This window comes from Sus scrofa, chromosome 3, assembly GCF_054392235.1.
Source record: "Sus scrofa isolate SSC_HxYL_T2T_F1_AM1 chromosome 3, Sscrofa_HxYL_maternal_Yorkshire_Landrace_v2.0, whole genome shotgun sequence".
NCBI lineage: Eukaryota > Metazoa > Chordata > Mammalia > Artiodactyla > Suidae > Sus > Sus scrofa.
This window is the reverse complement of record NC_139385.1, coordinates 16769650-16787767: the sequence shown is the minus strand read 5'-3', so window position 1 is coordinate 16787767 and position 18118 is coordinate 16769650. Positions and strand designations below refer to the sequence as shown.

The following is an 18118-nucleotide window of genomic DNA, read 5'->3' as shown; positions in this document are numbered from 1 at the left end:
AAAAGGTCAGCATCACTAATCATTAGAGAAATGCAAATCAAAACCATAGATACCGTTCATCTCGCAGCTTTAGGAGGGCTCTTGTGAAAAGAGCAGAAAATAACAAGTGTTGGCCAAGAGAGACTCGGAACCCTTCCCCTGTAGGGAGGAATATAAAATGGTGCAGCCATTATGGAAAACAGTACAGAGGTCTCCAAAACATTTAAAAAAAAAAAAAGAAAGCATTACTGGCATTCTCTTATGGTACAGCAGATTAAGGATCCAGCGTTGACACTGCTGTGGCTTGGGTTGCTGCTGTGGCAGGGGTTCAGTCCCTAGCCAGGGAACTTCCACATACTGTGGGTACAGCCAAAAAATGAAAAAATAAGAAATAGCATTACTGCATGATGCAGCAACCCTACTTCTGGATATGTATTCAAAAGAATTCAAAGCAGCATCTCAAAGAGCTATTTGCACACCCATGTTCATCACAGCATTATCCACAGAAGGTAAGAAGTGGGAGGAGGAGTTCCCGTCGTGGCGCAGTGGTTAACGAATCCGACTAGGAACCATGAGGTTGCGGGTTCCGTCCCTGCCCTTGCTCAGTGGGTTAACGATCTGGCATTGCCATGAGCTGTGGTGTAGGTTGCAGACGCGGCTCGGATCCCGAATTGCTGTGGCTCTGGTGTAGGCCGGTGGCTACAGCTCCAATTCGACCCCTAGCCTGGGAACCTCCATATGCCGCAGGAGCGGCCCAAGAAATAGCAAAAAAGACAAAAAAAAAAAAAGAAGTGGGAGGAACCTAAATGTCTCCAGCAGATGAATGATAAAAATGTACATGTATGTATTGATATTTGTCTTTTTAAGGCCACACCCAAGGCATGTGGAGATTCCCAGGCTAGGAATCAAATCAGAGCTATAGCCGCCGGCCCTCACCACAGCCGCAGCAACGCCAGATCCTTAACTCACTGAGCAATGCCAGGGATCAACCCTGCATCCTCATGGATGCTGGTCACATTTGTTTCTGCTGAGCCACGACCAGAACTCCACGGCATATACTTAGAATATGATGCAACTTTTAAAAAGAAGGAAATCCTGCCACGTGCAGGGTGAACCTTGTAACATGCTAAGCAAAATAAAGCAGTCACAAAAGGACAAATACTCTATGATTCCACTAATTACATGGTTTCTAAAGTACTCGCCAACCACAGAAACAGAAAATGAGAAGGTTGCCCGGGGCTGGGTGGAAGGGAGTTGAAGTTGAGTGGGTGTGGCTTCAGTTTTTGCGAGATGGAAAGCTCTGGAGATCTGTTGCACAGCATGAATATACTTGTCCCTCCTGGCCTGTACGTGCAGTTGAAAACAGTTGAGGTAAATTTAATGTTAGGTGCTCTCTAACTACAAAAAAAAATAAGGTCTACAACCGTAAATTTGAGGAAACATTTAATGGGCAAAGAATTTTTGACATTGTCTTGGAGGAGCTCTGTGACTGCCTCACAAGCACATGAAAAGGTGTCCCACGTCCTTAGTCCTTGTGGGACCGCATGTGAAACCACAGCGGGACAGCACTTCACACCCACTGTGCTGGCCGTGACCAGACAGACAGAGGAGCGAGTGTTGGTGAGGTTGTAGGTGAGTCGGCATCTTTATGCATTGCTGCTGAGACTGTAAAATGGTACAGCCACTGTGGAGAAGGGGAACCGTGACCTTTACCTGACTTTCAGTGTGTGTGTGTTCTCTCTTTATTTCAATTATGAAATTTCTTTTCTTCTTTTTTTTTTTTTTTTTTTTGTCTTTTTAGGGCCACACCCACAGCATGTGGAGGTTCCCAGGCTAGGGGTCGAATCAGAGCTGCAGCTGCCGGCCTACACCACAGCCACAGCCACAGCAACTCGGGATCCAAGCCACGTCTGCGACCTACACCACAGCTCACGGCAACGCCAGATCCTTCACCCACTGAGCAAGGCCAGGGATACTGTTTGGATTCATTCTCATTGTGCCACAACGGGAACTCTGCCATTCTTCACTTATGTTAAAAGTTATTTGTAAAAATGATTTATAAAGCCAGTTCAGCTTTCAGCTTGTATTTTGGCACATAGGTAACCGTTTAAGACAGTGATCTTCTCTTCATGCTTCTGATTATGTCCAGGCTGAGGCAGGTATGTTTTCTTTGCCCACCGTAAGTGAATGAGAACAATTCAGAATGAAATGAACAACCCTGAATATCACTGTCAATGAGACCTAGAATTTTTTTCCCCTTGGAGTCGGAATGCACGTTAAAGTGATTTGCTTAATTTCCATAATTTACTAATCAGATTTGTAATTTTTGAAGATTATAATCACTTAACACTACCTGTAAGGTTAAAGTGACTGTCACTTGGAGGTAACCCGTGGGGCAACAGCAAGAGATCTCTCCTTCCCAAAAGAGCCTGAAAGCCTGGGTCACCTTGGCACACTTGAGCACATGGCGAATGAGAGCCGAGATGCACAAAGTGACCCGAAGGAGCCAGGCTTCCCCACTCCCGCCACAGGCACTGGCTCCCGATTCCAACCCCTGCTTTGAGATATTCTCCTTCTGTTGCTGTGAATTTTGCCTCCAAGAAGAGAAGGCTCTGGTCAAGACAACTCAAGTATCTTGAGGCTCAGTGATAACGAACCTGATTAGTGTCCATAAGAATGCAAGTTCAATCCCCGGGCTCACTCAGTGGGTTAAGGATCAGTGTTGCCGTGGCTGTGTCATAGGCCTGTGGCTACAGCTCCAGTTCAGCCCCTAGCCTGGGAACTTCCATATGCTGCGAGTGTGGCCCCAAAAAGACAAAAAAAATTATCTTGTCTCACTGTCAATAGCAACGTGTTGATACCTTTGCTTATGGCTTCCGACTCTTTTTTCTCCTCCTTTTAGGGCCACACCCTCAGCATATGGAGGTTCCCAGGCTAGGGGTCCATTCAGAGCTGTAGCTGTCGGTCTACACCACAGCTCACAGCAACTTCGGATCCTTAACCCACTGAGTGAGACCAGGGATTGAACCTGTGTCCTTGTGGATGCTAGTCAGATTCATTTCTCCTGAGCCAGGACGGGCACTCTACAGTCTGATGTTATACACACAGACACACATATATACACAGCTTTGCCCACACATGGTACATAGCACAGGCCATTGGGTACTTCCTTTCCTGACGGTTTGCTCAGGTAGGAATAGAACAAAAGAGGCAGCTTCGGTTCAGGCTGCAGTGGTGGGAGTGCCGGTGAACTGCCGGGAAGTTCCTGTCCATGCCCACACGCTGTCGGAGAAGCCCCCACCCGGTAGACCAGAGAGCTGCATGTGTCTCGTTGTGCTCTGTCCGCTGCTGCCGTGGAGGCGTGCTTCCTTCGACTTGCAGCGGCATTCTCCCGGGGAGCTCCCTGTCTCCCTTGGGAAACAGTGCCAGTGGCACTCTGGGTGCTCTTGTATCCAGAATTCCCTCCCTTTCTGTGTGTTCTTGGAAAGCAACTTTTTTTCTCTTTTTTTTTGCCCACCCCCACCCCCATTGGGACATGGAGTTCCCGGGCCAGGGATCAGATCCAAGCCACACTCGTGACTTCCACTGCAGCTGTGGCAATGCCAGGTTCCTAACCCGCTGTGCTGGGCCAAGATCAAACTGCATCCCGGCGCTGCAGAGACACTGCTGAACTGGGAAAGCTACTCTTTTTAAATTGACAGGTCCTTTCCTCTGGCAACTTTCTATATTTTACATTAAGATCCAGCAGCACAGGAATCGCTGCTGTGGTGCAGTGAGTTAAGAGTCTGACTGCAGCAGCTCAGGTTGCTGTGGAGACACAGGTTTGATACCCTGCCTGGCAGCAGTGGGTTAAGGGCGTTGCTGCAGCTCTGGTGTAGAGGTGTGGATTGCAGGTGCTGCTCAGATTCAGTCCCTGGCTGGGGAACTTGCATATGCTGTGTAGGTGTGGCCATTACAAAAAGAAGAATCAGCAGCACAATCACTTATTCTCATGTGTGTGTGGTTTTTTGTTTTTGTTTTTGTTTTTGTTTTTTTTAAGGCCACATCCATAGCATATGGAAAGGGGTCAAATCGGAGCTGCAGCTGCTGGCCTACACCACAGCCACAGCAACTTGTGATCCAAGCTGAGTCTGCGACCTACACCACAGCTCATGCAATGCTGAGTCCTTAACCCACTGAGTGAGCCCAGGGATCAAACCCACATCCTCATGGATACTAATCAGGTTCGTTTTTGCTGAGCCGCAGTGGGAACTCCCAGGTTTTTTTGTTTTTTGTTTTTTAGTATATGGAGGTTCTCAGGCTAGGGGTCTAATCAGAGCTATAGCTGCCAGCCATAGCCACAGCCACGCCAAATCCGAGCCGTGTCTGTGACCTACACCACAGCTCATGGCAATGCCAGATCCTTAATCCACTGAGCAAAGCCAGGGATCGAACCAGAAACCTCATGGTTCCCAGTTGGATTCATTTCCACTGTGCCATGACGAGAACTCCCCCAGTTTTTATATTAGTAGTGATTAATTACTCTCCACTCCTCACAAAAATGATGAGTTACAGAAAGGTACATCTACATCTTATGGTCATTAAAATATCTTTCAAACGCATGTGACAGTTTAACAATTATTCTTCGTTCTGAACCACTTGCGAAGTATGGGGAGACTCGCTGGTACTTGTTAACATATCTGGTCCAACATCTGAACATTGTTTTTTTCCCCGTTTAGGGCTCGTGCAATTCGCTTCAGACAGGACGGGAATGAAGCAGTTGGAGGCTTCTTCTCCCAGATTGGGGAGCTGTACATGGTGCATCATCTTTGGGGTATGTCTTTTCCCGTCATGTGTGTGTTCCTGGGATTTCAGGGTTCATTACTAAGTAAGTCGTCCAAGGCAGTAAAGCACATCTCAAGTCAGGAACTTAAACACTGGCCGATCCACACATCCCAGATGGCAGGGGGCATGGGAAGATTTTCAGTGGATAAAGTTTTGGTTTTGGTGTTTGGCCCCACTTTTGAAATATGGAAGTTCCCAGGTCAGGGATCGAATCAGAGCTGTAGCTGCACCCGACCAGGAACTGCCAAAGCTTTAATTTGGGATGATGAAAAAGCTTTAGAGATGGCTAGGAATGAGGGTGGCACAGTGTGAATGGACTTAATGCCACTGATTATACATCTAAAAATAATAAAAATAGGAGTTCCTGTCATGGCGCAGTGGTTAAAGAATCCGACTAGGAACCATGAGGTTGCGGGTTCGGTCCCTGCCCTTGCTCAGTGGGTTAAGGATCTGGCGTTGCCGTGAGCCGTGGTGTAAGTTGCAGATGCGGCTCAGATCTGGTGTTGCTATGGCTGTGGCGGCTACAGCTCCGATTTGATCCCCAGCCCGGGAACTTCCATATGCCATGGGTGCTGCCCTGAAAAAAAGGGGGGATTAGTAAATTTTGTTAGATATATTCTACCCCCCCACCAAATTTTTTTAATTAAGAAATTTTTAAAAGAACACAGGCCCCTCCAACCTGTGTGCCCTGCAAGGGGGCATCAGCTCATGTGCACTAACTGCACATGACCCTGATGAGGACACTGCCATCTGTCACATGAATGTTAACTGTTTTCCTCCAGTGGTAAGAGGTAAAGATTTCTTTTTGCTTCTGTTTTTCAGCATCTTCAAAATTTCATGTAATAGGAGTTCCCATCGTGGCTCAGTGGTTAACGAATCTGACTAGGAACCATGAGGTTTCGGGTTCAATCCCTGGCCTTGCCCAGTGGGTTGAGGATCCGGCGTTGCCGTGAGCTGTGGTGTAGGTCGCAGACACAGCTCGGATCCCCCGTTGCTGTGGCTCTGGCGTAGGCTGGCGGCTACAGCTCCTATTAGACCCCTGGCCTGGGAACCTCCATATGCCGTGGGAGCGGCCCAAGAAAATGGCAAAAAGACCAAAAAAAAAAAAAAAAAAATTTCATGTAATAAATGTACATCCATTACTAGTAGAGGTGAATTTTGTCCTTAGATGGTCAAATTGCCAGGCCTACAAGGTTAGGTCTTCCCACAGGGAGAAGGAAGCCCCCAAACAGAAACTCGAACTGACGAGGGAGCCCTGGGTGATCTTTTCGTCTCATCCGACACTGTGTCGAGATGCCTAAGAGGCATTTCCCTGGTCTGGGGTTGGAAGGGTCTTGCCCAGGTTGGCAACCCAAAACCAAGGCACCCAGATGAGTGCTCTCTGCATTGCACGCCAAGGACTCTGACCCTTTGCGCCTGCTCTTCCCGCCCGCTGGAGGCCTTCTCTCCCATCCCTGCATGTCGATGATGAAATGTCCTTTTCAGCCTTAAGACCCACTCGGTTAGATCCCAGCTTCCAGGCGGCTCCATTCTCACCGTGGAGTCTGTTTTCCACTGCATTGAACAGCATCTCACCCAAATCACCGTAGTGCTTCCTAAATGCTGAGCAGAATGGAGTCTAACATGGCTTCTCTGTCATCTGACAGTTCCTGGTTATGGATCAACATGTTAACTGGGGAAGGTCACGTGGTTTGTAAAGGTGTGTCTTGGATGCACCTGACTGTAAGATGTGAGCAGATTCTTTTGTGTCCCCCACAAGGTCTAATAAATTTTGCTCAGAGGAACACAGCAACTTAGTACTAAATCCCCCAAGGGTTGATGGTCCCCGATTTATGGTGGTTCAACGTACAATTTTTCAGCTTTATGACGATCCAAAAGTGATCCACATTCAGCAGAAACTATACTTCGAGTTTTGCATTTTACTGTTTCCCGGGGCTGTCGACACATGCTCTCGTGGTGCCCAGGCAGGGGCAGCCACAGCTCCCAGTCAGCCAGGCGATCACAGGACTGAACCACGATACACTTCCGAACGTTCCACTTTTCACTTTCAATACCATATTCCGTAAATTACACGAGCTATCCCCACTGATTAAATGAGTTTTGTGTCAGACTTTTTTTGCTTTTTAGGGCCGCACCCGAGGCATATGGAAGTTCCCAAGATAGGGGCAGAATGGGAGCTGTAAGTGCCAGCCTACACCACAGCTCATCGCAACCCTGGATCCTTAACCCACTGATGGAGGCCAGGGATTGAACCCGCATCCTCATGAATCCTCGTCAGCCTCCTTATTGCTGAGCCACAACAGGAACTTCCCGTGTCAGGTGATTTTGCCCAACTGTCGGTACCAAGTTCTGAGCACCTTTAAGGTCGAAAGGCTGAGCTGGGATGTTCCAAGAGCCGAGGCACAGTGAATGCATTGTGGACTTAGGCTTATTGAGACGTCACCCCAGCACGAGTCGAGGTGGATGTGCAGGCCCTTTGAGAAAACTAGATGAGCCACAGAATCAACACTCACTGCACATGCAGGTGACCCTTGAACAGCCCAGGTTTGAACTGCGTGGATACACGGATCTTTTTCAGTAAGTACACACAGTACCACCCAGTCCACAGTTGGCTGAATCCGAAGGTGCAGAACCAGGGGCACAGAGGCCCGACTGTGGGACTTGAGCCTCTGTCGCTTTGGGTATTCCCAGTGGGTCCTGGAACCAGCCCACACTCAGCCCTGTACCAGTTTAAGTTTTTTTGTTTTTGTTTTTTTTTTGGCTTTTGGCTTTTTAGGGCCATACCCACAGCACATGGAGGTTCCCAGGCCAGGGGCTGAATCGGAGCTGAAGCTGCTGGCCTACACCACAGCCACAGCAAAGCCAGATCCTTAACCCACTGAACAGTGCCAGGGATCAAACCCTCGTCTTCATAGATTGTAGTTGTGTTCGTTAACCACTGAGCTGTGACGGGAACTCCAGTTCGGTTTAAGTCTTAATTCTCCTATGTGGCTATTTTTAAGCTTACAAGGATCTTCAGACCAGAGAAGATATCCGGAATGCAGCATGGCATAAACACGGCTGGGAAGAACTGGTCTATTACACAGGTAATATTTTAATAGGCTTAAAACATTTCATTCCTCTCATCTCATTGTTTTAATGTTCTTTCACCCTGAAACTAATGTGTATTTTTTTAAATAGTATGTTGCTCTAGGATAGAGAAATGTATTTTTCTTTGGTTGCGTGACTTTTTCTTTCTTTTTTTTTTTTTTTTTTTTGTCTTTTTATGGCTGCTCCTGTGGCATATGGAGGTTCCCAGGCTAGGGGTCGAATCAGAGCTGTAGCCACCAGCCTATAGCACAGCCATAGGAACACGGGATCCAAGCTGTGTCTGCAACCTACACCATAGCTCACGGCAATTGCAGATCCTTAACCCACTGAGCCAGGGATCGAACCCATGTCCTCATGGATGCTAGTACATGACTTTTTTTAATAGAATCTTCATGCTTTCAAGTATATATGTTATCCGATACAGTGTTCAGATACTTGTATTTTGTAAATTTTACATCATTACTTTTGTACATTTCTATATTCTCTAAAAAATTTACAAATTTTTTAAGCTTTCTCTTTCTCGTAAAAATCGTCCATCCCCCAAAACATTACAATTTAGTACAACAATTAAAAGTAACTTTGAAAATTAATTTGATGGGAGTTCCCATCTTGGCTCAGTGGAAACGAATCTGACTGGTATCCATGAGGACGCAGGTTCGATCCCTGGCCTTGATCAGTGGTTTGGGGATCCAGTGTTGCTGTGAGCTGTGGTGTAGGTCACAGATGTGGCTTGGATCTGCATGGCTGTGGCGAAGGGCAATGGCTACGGCTCTGATTCGACCCCTAGCCTGGGAACCTCCATATGCCTCGGGTGTGGCCCTAAAAAGCAAAAAAGAAAATTAGATATTTAGACTTTCCATTTGTACGTGTATGTGCCTGTGCATATACGTGTACACTACACATGCATGTGTACCCACATACGTATATACGATGAAATCCTAGTTGTTCGTTTTTTAAAAGAAAACAGCCCGGCTGAGTACCACCCTGTGACGCCCGTGCAGGTAGTAAGTACCACCCACGTTGCATGTCAGGTACATTTACGCCCACATCCTACCAAGAAAATCAAAGAGCTGTCTGTTCTGAAAAATGACTATTATCTTGTCTTTTAGTTCAAAAAAAATCACAAAGTGTACATGGCTCTGCTCTGTATTCTTACAGTCTCATTAGTTCCCAAAGATGTGCTTTACTCAGCAAGGAGGTTTCCAGTTTTTCCAGGTGCAGTGTACTTGTTCCTTTATACAGAATACAGTCAAACTGTTTGATTTTATGTACATTTTATTGCCGTTCAGAGAGGCTTGTGAAAAAGCACCGTTTTTCTCACAACAGGGACTTTCCTAATTTCCTGCAAACGAAACACATCTCCCGACAGAATGTGTTTGAATTGTAGTAACCTAGGCTGGTTATCATCAGCTTGTTTATTTCTACCCGAGGCGGGTCCTGACTATTCCAGGACCCTCTTCCGATTTCCAGCAGCACAGCTTCTCAACATCTGCAGCAGCCTGTTAATGTCTGTCTGCTTCAGTCTGCTCAGGAGAGGTCAAGCCCAATAACCCGGATCCTTGTTTTCAGTCCCGCTTATTCAGGAGATGGAATCCAGAATCATGATCCCACAGAAGACCTCACCCCTCCAGTAAAGCTCTGGGATTTAGATGTGCCTACATTCAGTGATGTGACAAGTACGTGTCATAAATTAATTTGAACTGTACATCAAGTGAACAAGCAACACTGAAGCGTAAACTGCTGTACATAGCTTGTAAGAGACCTCTTTTCTTTAAAATTTACATAACGATCACAAGAAAGGAGACTATTGCCGTGTGGCTGATTGTAACTGCGCTGCAGTCCTCGGAAACCGCCCGTGTTTCTCAGCGATACCTTATAATCCCAAGCCGCCCCCCACCCCCCGCCCCCCGGAAGAGGGCCCAAATTAAAATTTGAATCACCTCCAACTGACAATCCGGATAACCATGGGAAAACGTTAAGTCATTTCTTTATAAAAAGCAAATCTGTTTTATAACTGCAGATTTTTTAGACAAATTTTCTTGTATCAGGAAGAAATATAAATTTTGTCATGTTTCTGTAGCATTTTTTTCCTGAGTCTCAGATTAGGAACAAAATCTGAGTGCACCCAGTACCTGAAAATGTTTTATTTCTCTCCTTTTTAACGTCAGCATAGTAGACAGTGTGTCATCACTAAGCTGGTGGTCGTTCCCCGGGTACATTTAATCCACCTCGTCTATGGTAATGTCTTTATATGAGGGGGAAAATGGCTTGAACCTGTGTATCACATGTGACTTTGACATGTACACCTTGAATGGCACTAATTTTTATTTGGACTATTTTTCTATAACACGGTAGGTAGCCCTAGAAAAAGAGGTTTTATTTTGTAAACAATCATTTGTGACCTCAGCCATTCTCTGGTTAATATTTTGGCTCACAGCAGATACTTGCCAGATCATGTATGAGGGGTGGTGCATGTTGAATTGAAACTGGCATAAAACTGCCTCCTTTGTCTTGCTCTGACTGAGTTTTTAATAGCGTGTGCCAATTTCGTGACTGTGATCATGTGAAAGTCCTGTTGAAATGAAAACTGACGTCTGACCCCCGGATCAAAGAACTGATGTTCAGGTGTGACTAATTCTCCTAGCAAATGTCAAGCTTTTCCATGTGAATGGTTTTCTGCAAGAATATATAAAAATCAATAAAATCCTCTAAATTTTCACATATCACACGTTTGCAATCTTCTTAAATGAACCAGTGCTGAGAAGGACCCTGTCACTCTTGAAAAATAGCCTGTCCTGGTTCAGTGGGCAGAAGCGAGTGTACAGAGTACGAACGACACGAGCTCGTCGGCCGCTCCTCCTGGCCATTTGGAAGGTGTCGTGGGGAACGGAAGCTTGTGAACCAGGGCGGCTGTCACAGCGTGTGGGGGCTGGGCTGCCAGGGGAGGAACAGGCTCTGCTCCCCGATGGGGAACGTAGCTGCTTTGGGGTTGAGTGCTTTCATCTCTAAAATGAGGAGGTTGAACGCAGCAGACTTTAAGGCCCCTTCAGTTCTGAATTTCTGTAACTGACTCTTTGGGAGGCAGGAGGAGAGAGAGGGTACAGTGAGTTCCAGCATAGAACCTGCAGCTTAGCACCAGCCGTTCCACTCATTAGATGCTCAGAGCATGTCTGCAGAATGAATGAACTACTTTCCTTGGCTGCACCTGAGACATATGCAAGTTCCTGGGCCTGGGATCGAACCTGAGCTGCAGTTACATCCTGCGCCACATATGCAGCAATACTGGATCTTTAACCCACTACGCCAGGCTGGGGATCAAACCTGCGCTGTTGCAGAAACAATGCCAGATCCTTAGCCCACTGTGCTACAGTGGGAACTCCTAAAAGAACACTTTAAGTGAAACTGCTTTCTAAAGCAGTTTTTTTTTTTTTTTTTTTTTTTACTTAAAGAAGAATGGTAGAATTAGCATTACTAGTAAAGGTAATTTAGCTATTCAAAACTGAAAAAAACTGCTGGGAACAGAGAGAAGTTTCACTTACAAAATTGTATGGACTTGTAAATGAAATAAACCCTGCAGAAGTCAGGAATCTTCTGTCATTCACTGGTGTATCAGCATTCTCCGGAGAAACAAGCAACAGGCTATCTAGATATAGATATGTTTAAGGAGTTGCCGTGGTGGCACAGCGGAAACGAATCTGACTAGTATCCACGAGGACACAGGTTCAATCCCTGGCCTGCCTCCGTGGGTTAAGGATCCAGCATTGCCGTGAGCTGTGGTGTAGGCCAGCAGCTACAGCTCCGATTCAGCCCCTAGCCTGGGAACCTCCCTATGTCACTGGCGCAGCCTTATAAAGACAAAAAAAGAAAGAGATACAGATACCTTTAAGAGAATTGGCTCATGCCATTGTGGAAGCCAAGAAGTGCCATAGTTGGCTGTCTGCCAACTGGAGAACCAAGAAACCCAATGATTCTGTCCAAGTCCAAAGGCCTGAGAATCACGAGGAGCTGATGGTGTGACTTCAGGTCCAAGGTCAAAGGCCCATGAACAAGAAACGCCACTATCAGAGCAAAAGGTGGACGACCCAGCTCCAGAAGAGAGTGAGTTCGCCCTTCACTGACCTTTTTGTTCCTTTCACCCCACCACAGCTGGGGTGATACCCACCCGTACTGGACGGCAGTGCATTGCACTCAGTCCGTTGAACCAGATGCTAATCTCTCCCAGAAAAACCCTCACAGACACGCCCAGAAATAAAGATTTACCAGCTCTCCAGGCGTCCCCTAGGCCAGTCAAGTTGACACATAAAATTAACCTTCATAACTGGGCTCAAGAGATTCCTCAGACTGCTTCGTCCAGCCAGCATCCCGTCCACTGGCCATTCTGTGTCTGGCGGGAACCGGAGTGTGCACGTGCCAAACGGGATATGCAAGAATATTTTCTTTTAGAAATAGTCTGCTGCTCTCTTTTCGTCTTGCTTTCTTAAAGGATCTCTCCGTTCAGAAAAGCAGAGAGCAATATATCGGACTCTCTAAAATGGACTTCTTTCAGAATGCGCCCTACTCCAGGAGTCCTGAGGAATTTCTGTGCTAAGTCATTAGCTTTCCCAAGGCAGCAAAAAAGCCCCACAGGGGATGTCAGGCTTCATTCAGTTCCACAAACACTGTGCCAAGCACCAGGCACTTGGAATAACATCATGAACAAAACATGATCCCTGCCCTCGTGAAACTTACAGTCCAGCAAGAGGAGATGGGCAATTAAGATTAATAAAAATTAAAATAAAAAACACTGTCACACTGCATTACGATTAAATGAAAAAACTCAATGAGATAAGGGCAGTATATGCAAGAACAAAATGTGGCACTGTGAATAAACCCTGTTAGAAACAAAAAATAATAATAAAAGGTAAGACATTGTAAGTTACCTGGAATGGCAGAGGTTGGTCAGTGCCGTAGCAAGAAGGCAGAACAGGGTAATGAAGATCGGGACTCTTGAGGGTGGGCTGGAGGGGCAGGCAGTACGTAATGGTACATGTCTGATCAAAGCTGGCCTCCCCGAGAAGCTTAAGATTTAAGAAAAAAATTGGAGGTGAGGAAGTTAGCCAGTGTTTGGGGAGAACTCCCTCTGTGCTGCAGGGTGGAGACAGCACAGCCCCGCAGCAGGCCCGTGCCTGCTGTGCACCAGAGCCGGTGGAGACCACCGGGGCGGGAACAGGAGACCGAGAGCCTGGTGGGAGAAGAGGTCACAGGGGTCACAGAGCTGGAGCAGTGAGGGCTGGAAGCCGCTGGAATGACCTTGGCCTTTAAGTGAGATGGGATCCACTGGAAGAAAGGTTTTTTTGTTTTTTTTTTTTAAGGCCACACCTGCAGCATATGGCAGTTCCCAGACTAGGGGTCAGATCAGAGCTGCAGCTTCTGGCCTACACCACAGCCACAGCAACACCAGATCTGAGTCGCGTCTGCCACCTACACCACAGCTCACGGCAACACCAGATTGTTAGCTCACTGAGTGAGGCCAGGGATCCAACCCACATCCTCATGGAGACTATGTTCTTAACCCACTAAGCCACAGTGGGAACTCCTCCGCTGGAAGGTTTTGAGCCAAGGAAGGGCATGACCTGACTTAGGTTTTTTGTTTTTGTTTTTGCTTTTTAGGGCTGCACCCACAGCATATGGAGGTTCCCAGGCTAGGGGTCAAATCAGAGCTGTAGCTGCCAGCCGACACCACAGCCACAGCAATGCAGGATCCTTAAGCCACTGAGCAAGGCCAGGGATTGAACCTGCGTCCTCATGGATGATAGATTCATTAACCACTGAGCCGTGACGGGAACTCCTGACTTACATTTTAAATGATGGCCTGGACTAGGGATACCCGTGGAAGCAGGGAGAATGGTCAGATTCTAAATATAGTCTGACAACCCAGCCACGATACCTTCCTGGACAAGTGAGTGTGAATGAAAGGGAAAAATGGAAAAGTGACTTACATCTTTGGCCTCAGTAAGTGGAAGGATGGGGAAGGCTGGAGGTGGAACAAATTTTGCGGGGGGGGGAAGATCAGGAATTTCACTTTGCTCATGTTGAGTTTGAGATGTCTATGCACATAGCCAGGTGGAGATGCCAGGGAGGCAGTTGGGTATAGGAGTCTGAAATTCAGGAGCACAGTCTGGCCTGGGATACTATTGTCTGTGTGTAGAATTTAAGTCCATGGGGAGAGCAAAACATTCTCTGACATAAATCATAGCAATGTTTTCTTAGGTCAGTCTCCCAAGGCAACAGAAATAAAAGCAAAAATAAGCAAATGAGACCTAATCAAATGTATAAGCTTTTGCATAACAAAGGAAACCACAAATAAAAAGACGATCTATGGACTGGGAGAAAATATTTGCAAATAATGCAACCGACAAGGATTCATTTCCAAAATATGCAAATACAACTCAATAACAAAAGCAAACAACTCAGTAGAAAAATGGGGAGAAGACCTAAATAGACATTTCTCCAAATTAGATAGACAGATGGCCAATAGGCACATGAAAAGATGCTCAGCATTCTAATTATTGAGAAATGCAAATCAAAACTACAGTGTGAAACTACCGCGCACACTGGTCAGAATGGTCAGTCCACAAATTTAAAAAACCTACAAATACTGGAGAGGGTGTGGAGAAAAAGGAACCCTCCTACACTGTTGGAATGTAAACTGGGGCAGCCGCCATGGAAAACAGTATGGAGTTTCCTCAACTAAAAATAGAGTTGCCATATACAATCCAACAATTCCACTCTTGGGTATATATCCAGAGCAAACTGTAATTCAGTAAGATAACATGCATCCCGTGTTCATAGCAGCATATTCACAACAACTAAGCCATGGAAACAACTTAAATGTCCATCGACAGATGAATGGATAAAGAAGACATAGTACATATATCCAATGGAATATTACTCAGCCATAAAAAAGAATGAAATAATACCATTTGCAGCAACATGGATGGACCTTGAGATTGTTGTACTAAGCAAGGTAAGTCAGAGAAAGACAAATACCATATGATATCACTTATATGTGGAATCTAAAATATGACACAAATGGAGTTCCTGTTGTGGCTCATCCAGTTAAGACTCCAACATAGTCTCCATGAGGATGCCAGTTCAATCCTGGCCTCGCTTAGTGGGTTAAGGATCCAGTGTTGCCACAAGTTGTCACAGATGTGGGCTGGAGCCCACGTTGCTGTGGCTGTAGTGTAGGCTGACAGCTGCAGCTCAGATTTGACCCCTAGCCCAGGAACCTCCATATGCTACAAATGTGCAGCTGTTAAAAAAAAAAAAAAAAAAAAAGATGCAAGTGAACACGTCTATCCTATCTATGAAACAGATGCAGACTAGTCTCTATAGAGCATGGATACACAACAAGGTCCTACTGAACAGCACAGGGAACCATATTCAATATCCTGTGAGAAACCATAATGGAACCATAAACCATAATGGAAAAGAATAAATATATATATATTTATATATAAACTGAATCACTTTGCCCTACAGCAGAAATTAACACCACACTGTAAATCAGCTATACTCAAGGAAAATTTTTCAAAAATAAGAAAGTCAGTGGGAAGTGAGTTTAAGACAGAGAAAAGGACCAAGAAGGAGAGTGAGAAGCCACCAAGGAAATAAGAGGAAACTCAAGGACGTGGGATTTTTTTCATGAAAACCCAGTGGAGAAAGTCCAGCAAGCATGAGAGCACCGGTGCCAAATGCTCCTTCGAGGCTGGGTTGGATGAGGGCTGAAAATAGACCATTAATTTAGCCACATGGAGGTCACGTGGTGACTTTTTGACAGGAACATTCTATCATTAAGCTTATTTATCAAATGATCACTTTAGCAGTTCTTGCCCAATTTGTCTTCCTTCCTAGGAAGTAAAATTTCATCTACTGTATTAATATATGTTAACACTTAGGATCACAGCTTAGGGTGGGTTCTCCTGGCCCCGGTAAATTGTGAACAGTCTGGTAATGCATGGATAAAGAATGCTGTGGAGGGAGTTCCCATCATGGCGCAGGGGAAATGAATCCAACTAGGAACCATGAGGTGGCGGGTTCCATCCCTGGCCTCGCTCAGTGGGTTAAGGATCTGGTGTTGCCACAAGCTGCGGTGTAGGTCCCAGATGTGGCTCAGATCTGGCATGGCTGTGACTGTGGTGTAGGCCGGCAGCTGTAGCCCCGATTAGACCCCTAGCCTGGGAACCTCCATATGCCACAGGTGTGGCCCTAAAAAGCAAAAAAAAAAAAAAAAAGGTTGGCAGTCTGACAACAGAACTCTCTGAAATACTACATGCTAATGCCTCTAGAAGTATATATATAATTACATATATAAATAGTGATGTATATTATGTATAGACATATAAAAAAAAGAATGCTGTGGAAATCACATCAATTTTGTGGTTGACATAAGCAAATGCTCAATCAGAATCAAAGATGGTGTCACAAGGGTAGGAAGCCACATGACACTGGCACTGCTTTCTGATTCCTGTCCTGGTGTCACCATGTACAGAGCTCCCGGGAGAGCCATGCTGTAGCTGTTGCCAGTGAGTCCGGAATTAGACAAGCATGAAAGAGGTTAGCACAGTTCTCCGATGTTTCAAACTCACCCCTCTGACACGACAAAGCAGGGACTGTGCCTGCTGCTCCTGGGCAGCTGGCTGACAGCGGGGCAGCCAAGGGCCAGAGGAAGGGTTGCGTGGCTGCTATAAAAGATTCTCTGTGGGAATTGCAATTTCTCAGCAGCTCAGACTCCTCTGAGCCAAAGTCAGTACGCACTGCCTGTTGAGGCCACTGCCCAGCGGAGGGCAGGCTCTGCAGGCCTGTCACCTCCCGGCCGAGGCTTGTTGCAGCTCAGGCACACAGGGTGGTGGCAGAGGCTGAGGCAGCCTGCAGCGCCTGCCCTCTCTGCACAACCCTGGCAGGCCTGGTCCTGCCCACTTGGAGCCCCTGGAAGTGCCGACACCACAAAACCGCCTCTAGGAGAGTTGCCAGTGAGCGCTCACAATTATGGAACAACTGCCTCGCTGTCTGTGGTCTCATTTAAATGCTGCCAAACCGATTTCCTGGCTCTCCTACAGAAACCCTGATGTGGAAGGAAATTTGATTCATCTCATTTGATTATTTGACTAAATAATTACCTGATTGTTTGGCCAAATTTGATGATGGTTAAATTATAAATTTTTCAAATAACTTCCAGTGTTAGATCCCTTCCGGCCTCTTCTAGCTAATTATCCAAGAGCATCCGCTCATGGGCTGCCTCTTCCTAACCCGGGCTCTGTCTCCCCATTTTCCCACCAGGGAGCATATATAAGCTCATCCTTGCAAAACCTGTTCTGAAATGTCCCTTTCAAGGCTCTGCTCAGAGTAAACATGAACCTGGGATTGCAGGTCTTCCCAAGTCATCTGTAAGAAAGAAATGGCTCGTATGTGCTCTGAGGAGTTATATCTTAATTCATTTAAGGGAAAATGCTAACCTTCATTTGGGATAAGTAAAACTTTTTAGTTCTTTTTGTCTTTTGTCTTTTTAGGGCCACATCTGTGGCATATGGACGTTCCCAGGCTAGGGGTCCAATCAGAGCTACAGCTGCCGGCCTACACCACAGCTCACAGCAACACCAGATCCTTAACCCACTGAGCAAGGCCAGGGATTGAACCTGCAACCTCATAGTTCCTAGTTGGATTCGTTTCCGCTGCGCCAAGATGGGAACTCCAGTTTTTAGTTCTTTTAATTCATCTGATTATTAAATATCCCTTTTTTTAACTCACTACTTTCACTTAAGGCTGGATTGTTTTCTTTCTTCTTTTTTCCAGCAATGCCCACAACGTCCAGAAGTTCCTGGGCCAAGGGTTGAACCCGTGCCACAGGAGGGACACAAGCCACAGCAGTGACAACGCCGGATCCTTAACCTGCCAGGCCACCAGGGAACTCCTCCACTGTTAGCCTTTTAAAAAAGCCTTTGTAACATTCCCTATATGACCAATACCAAGAGGTAATAACAGCTTCCATCCCTCTGGCCCAGGGCTCCCCTCAGTGGCAGGGGCTGAGATGAGCGGGCGCTGTGATGAGCACTAGGCCCTGTGCTCAGCTGGTCAGGGGGAGCTGGGGGGTGGGGGGGGGGGCACGACTCCTTGGCTCCCTGCCCGGAGGTTGTTTCTACTCAAACACTTAAGGGCTTGAAATACTGGCTACTGAAATACATGA

General features: G+C 46.3%; 1 protein-coding gene across 4 annotated transcripts in view; it reads left to right on the top strand.

Moving 5' to 3' along the window:
- Positions 1–10616, top strand: part of NIPSNAP2 (nipsnap homolog 2) — a 30806-nt gene extending 20190 nt beyond the window's left edge. Inside the window, exons 8-10 of one of the 4 annotated variants that reach the window (XR_014840323.1) lie at positions 4698–5718; positions 7670–7889; positions 9463–10616. Coding sequence is in view for 1 of the 4 variants with exons in the window: in XM_021086363.2 (XP_020942022.1) it covers positions 4698–4792; positions 7806–7889; positions 9463–9527 (244 nt within the window). In the remaining 3 variants the exon portion in view is untranslated. Of the gene's footprint in view, positions 1–935; positions 1201–4378; positions 5719–7669; positions 7890–9462 lie in introns of those variants that run through there. The other 3 variants (XR_014840324.1, XM_021086363.2, XR_014840325.1) reach the window with 3 other exon arrangements.
- The last annotated feature ends 7502 nt before the right edge of the window (positions 10617–18118 follow it).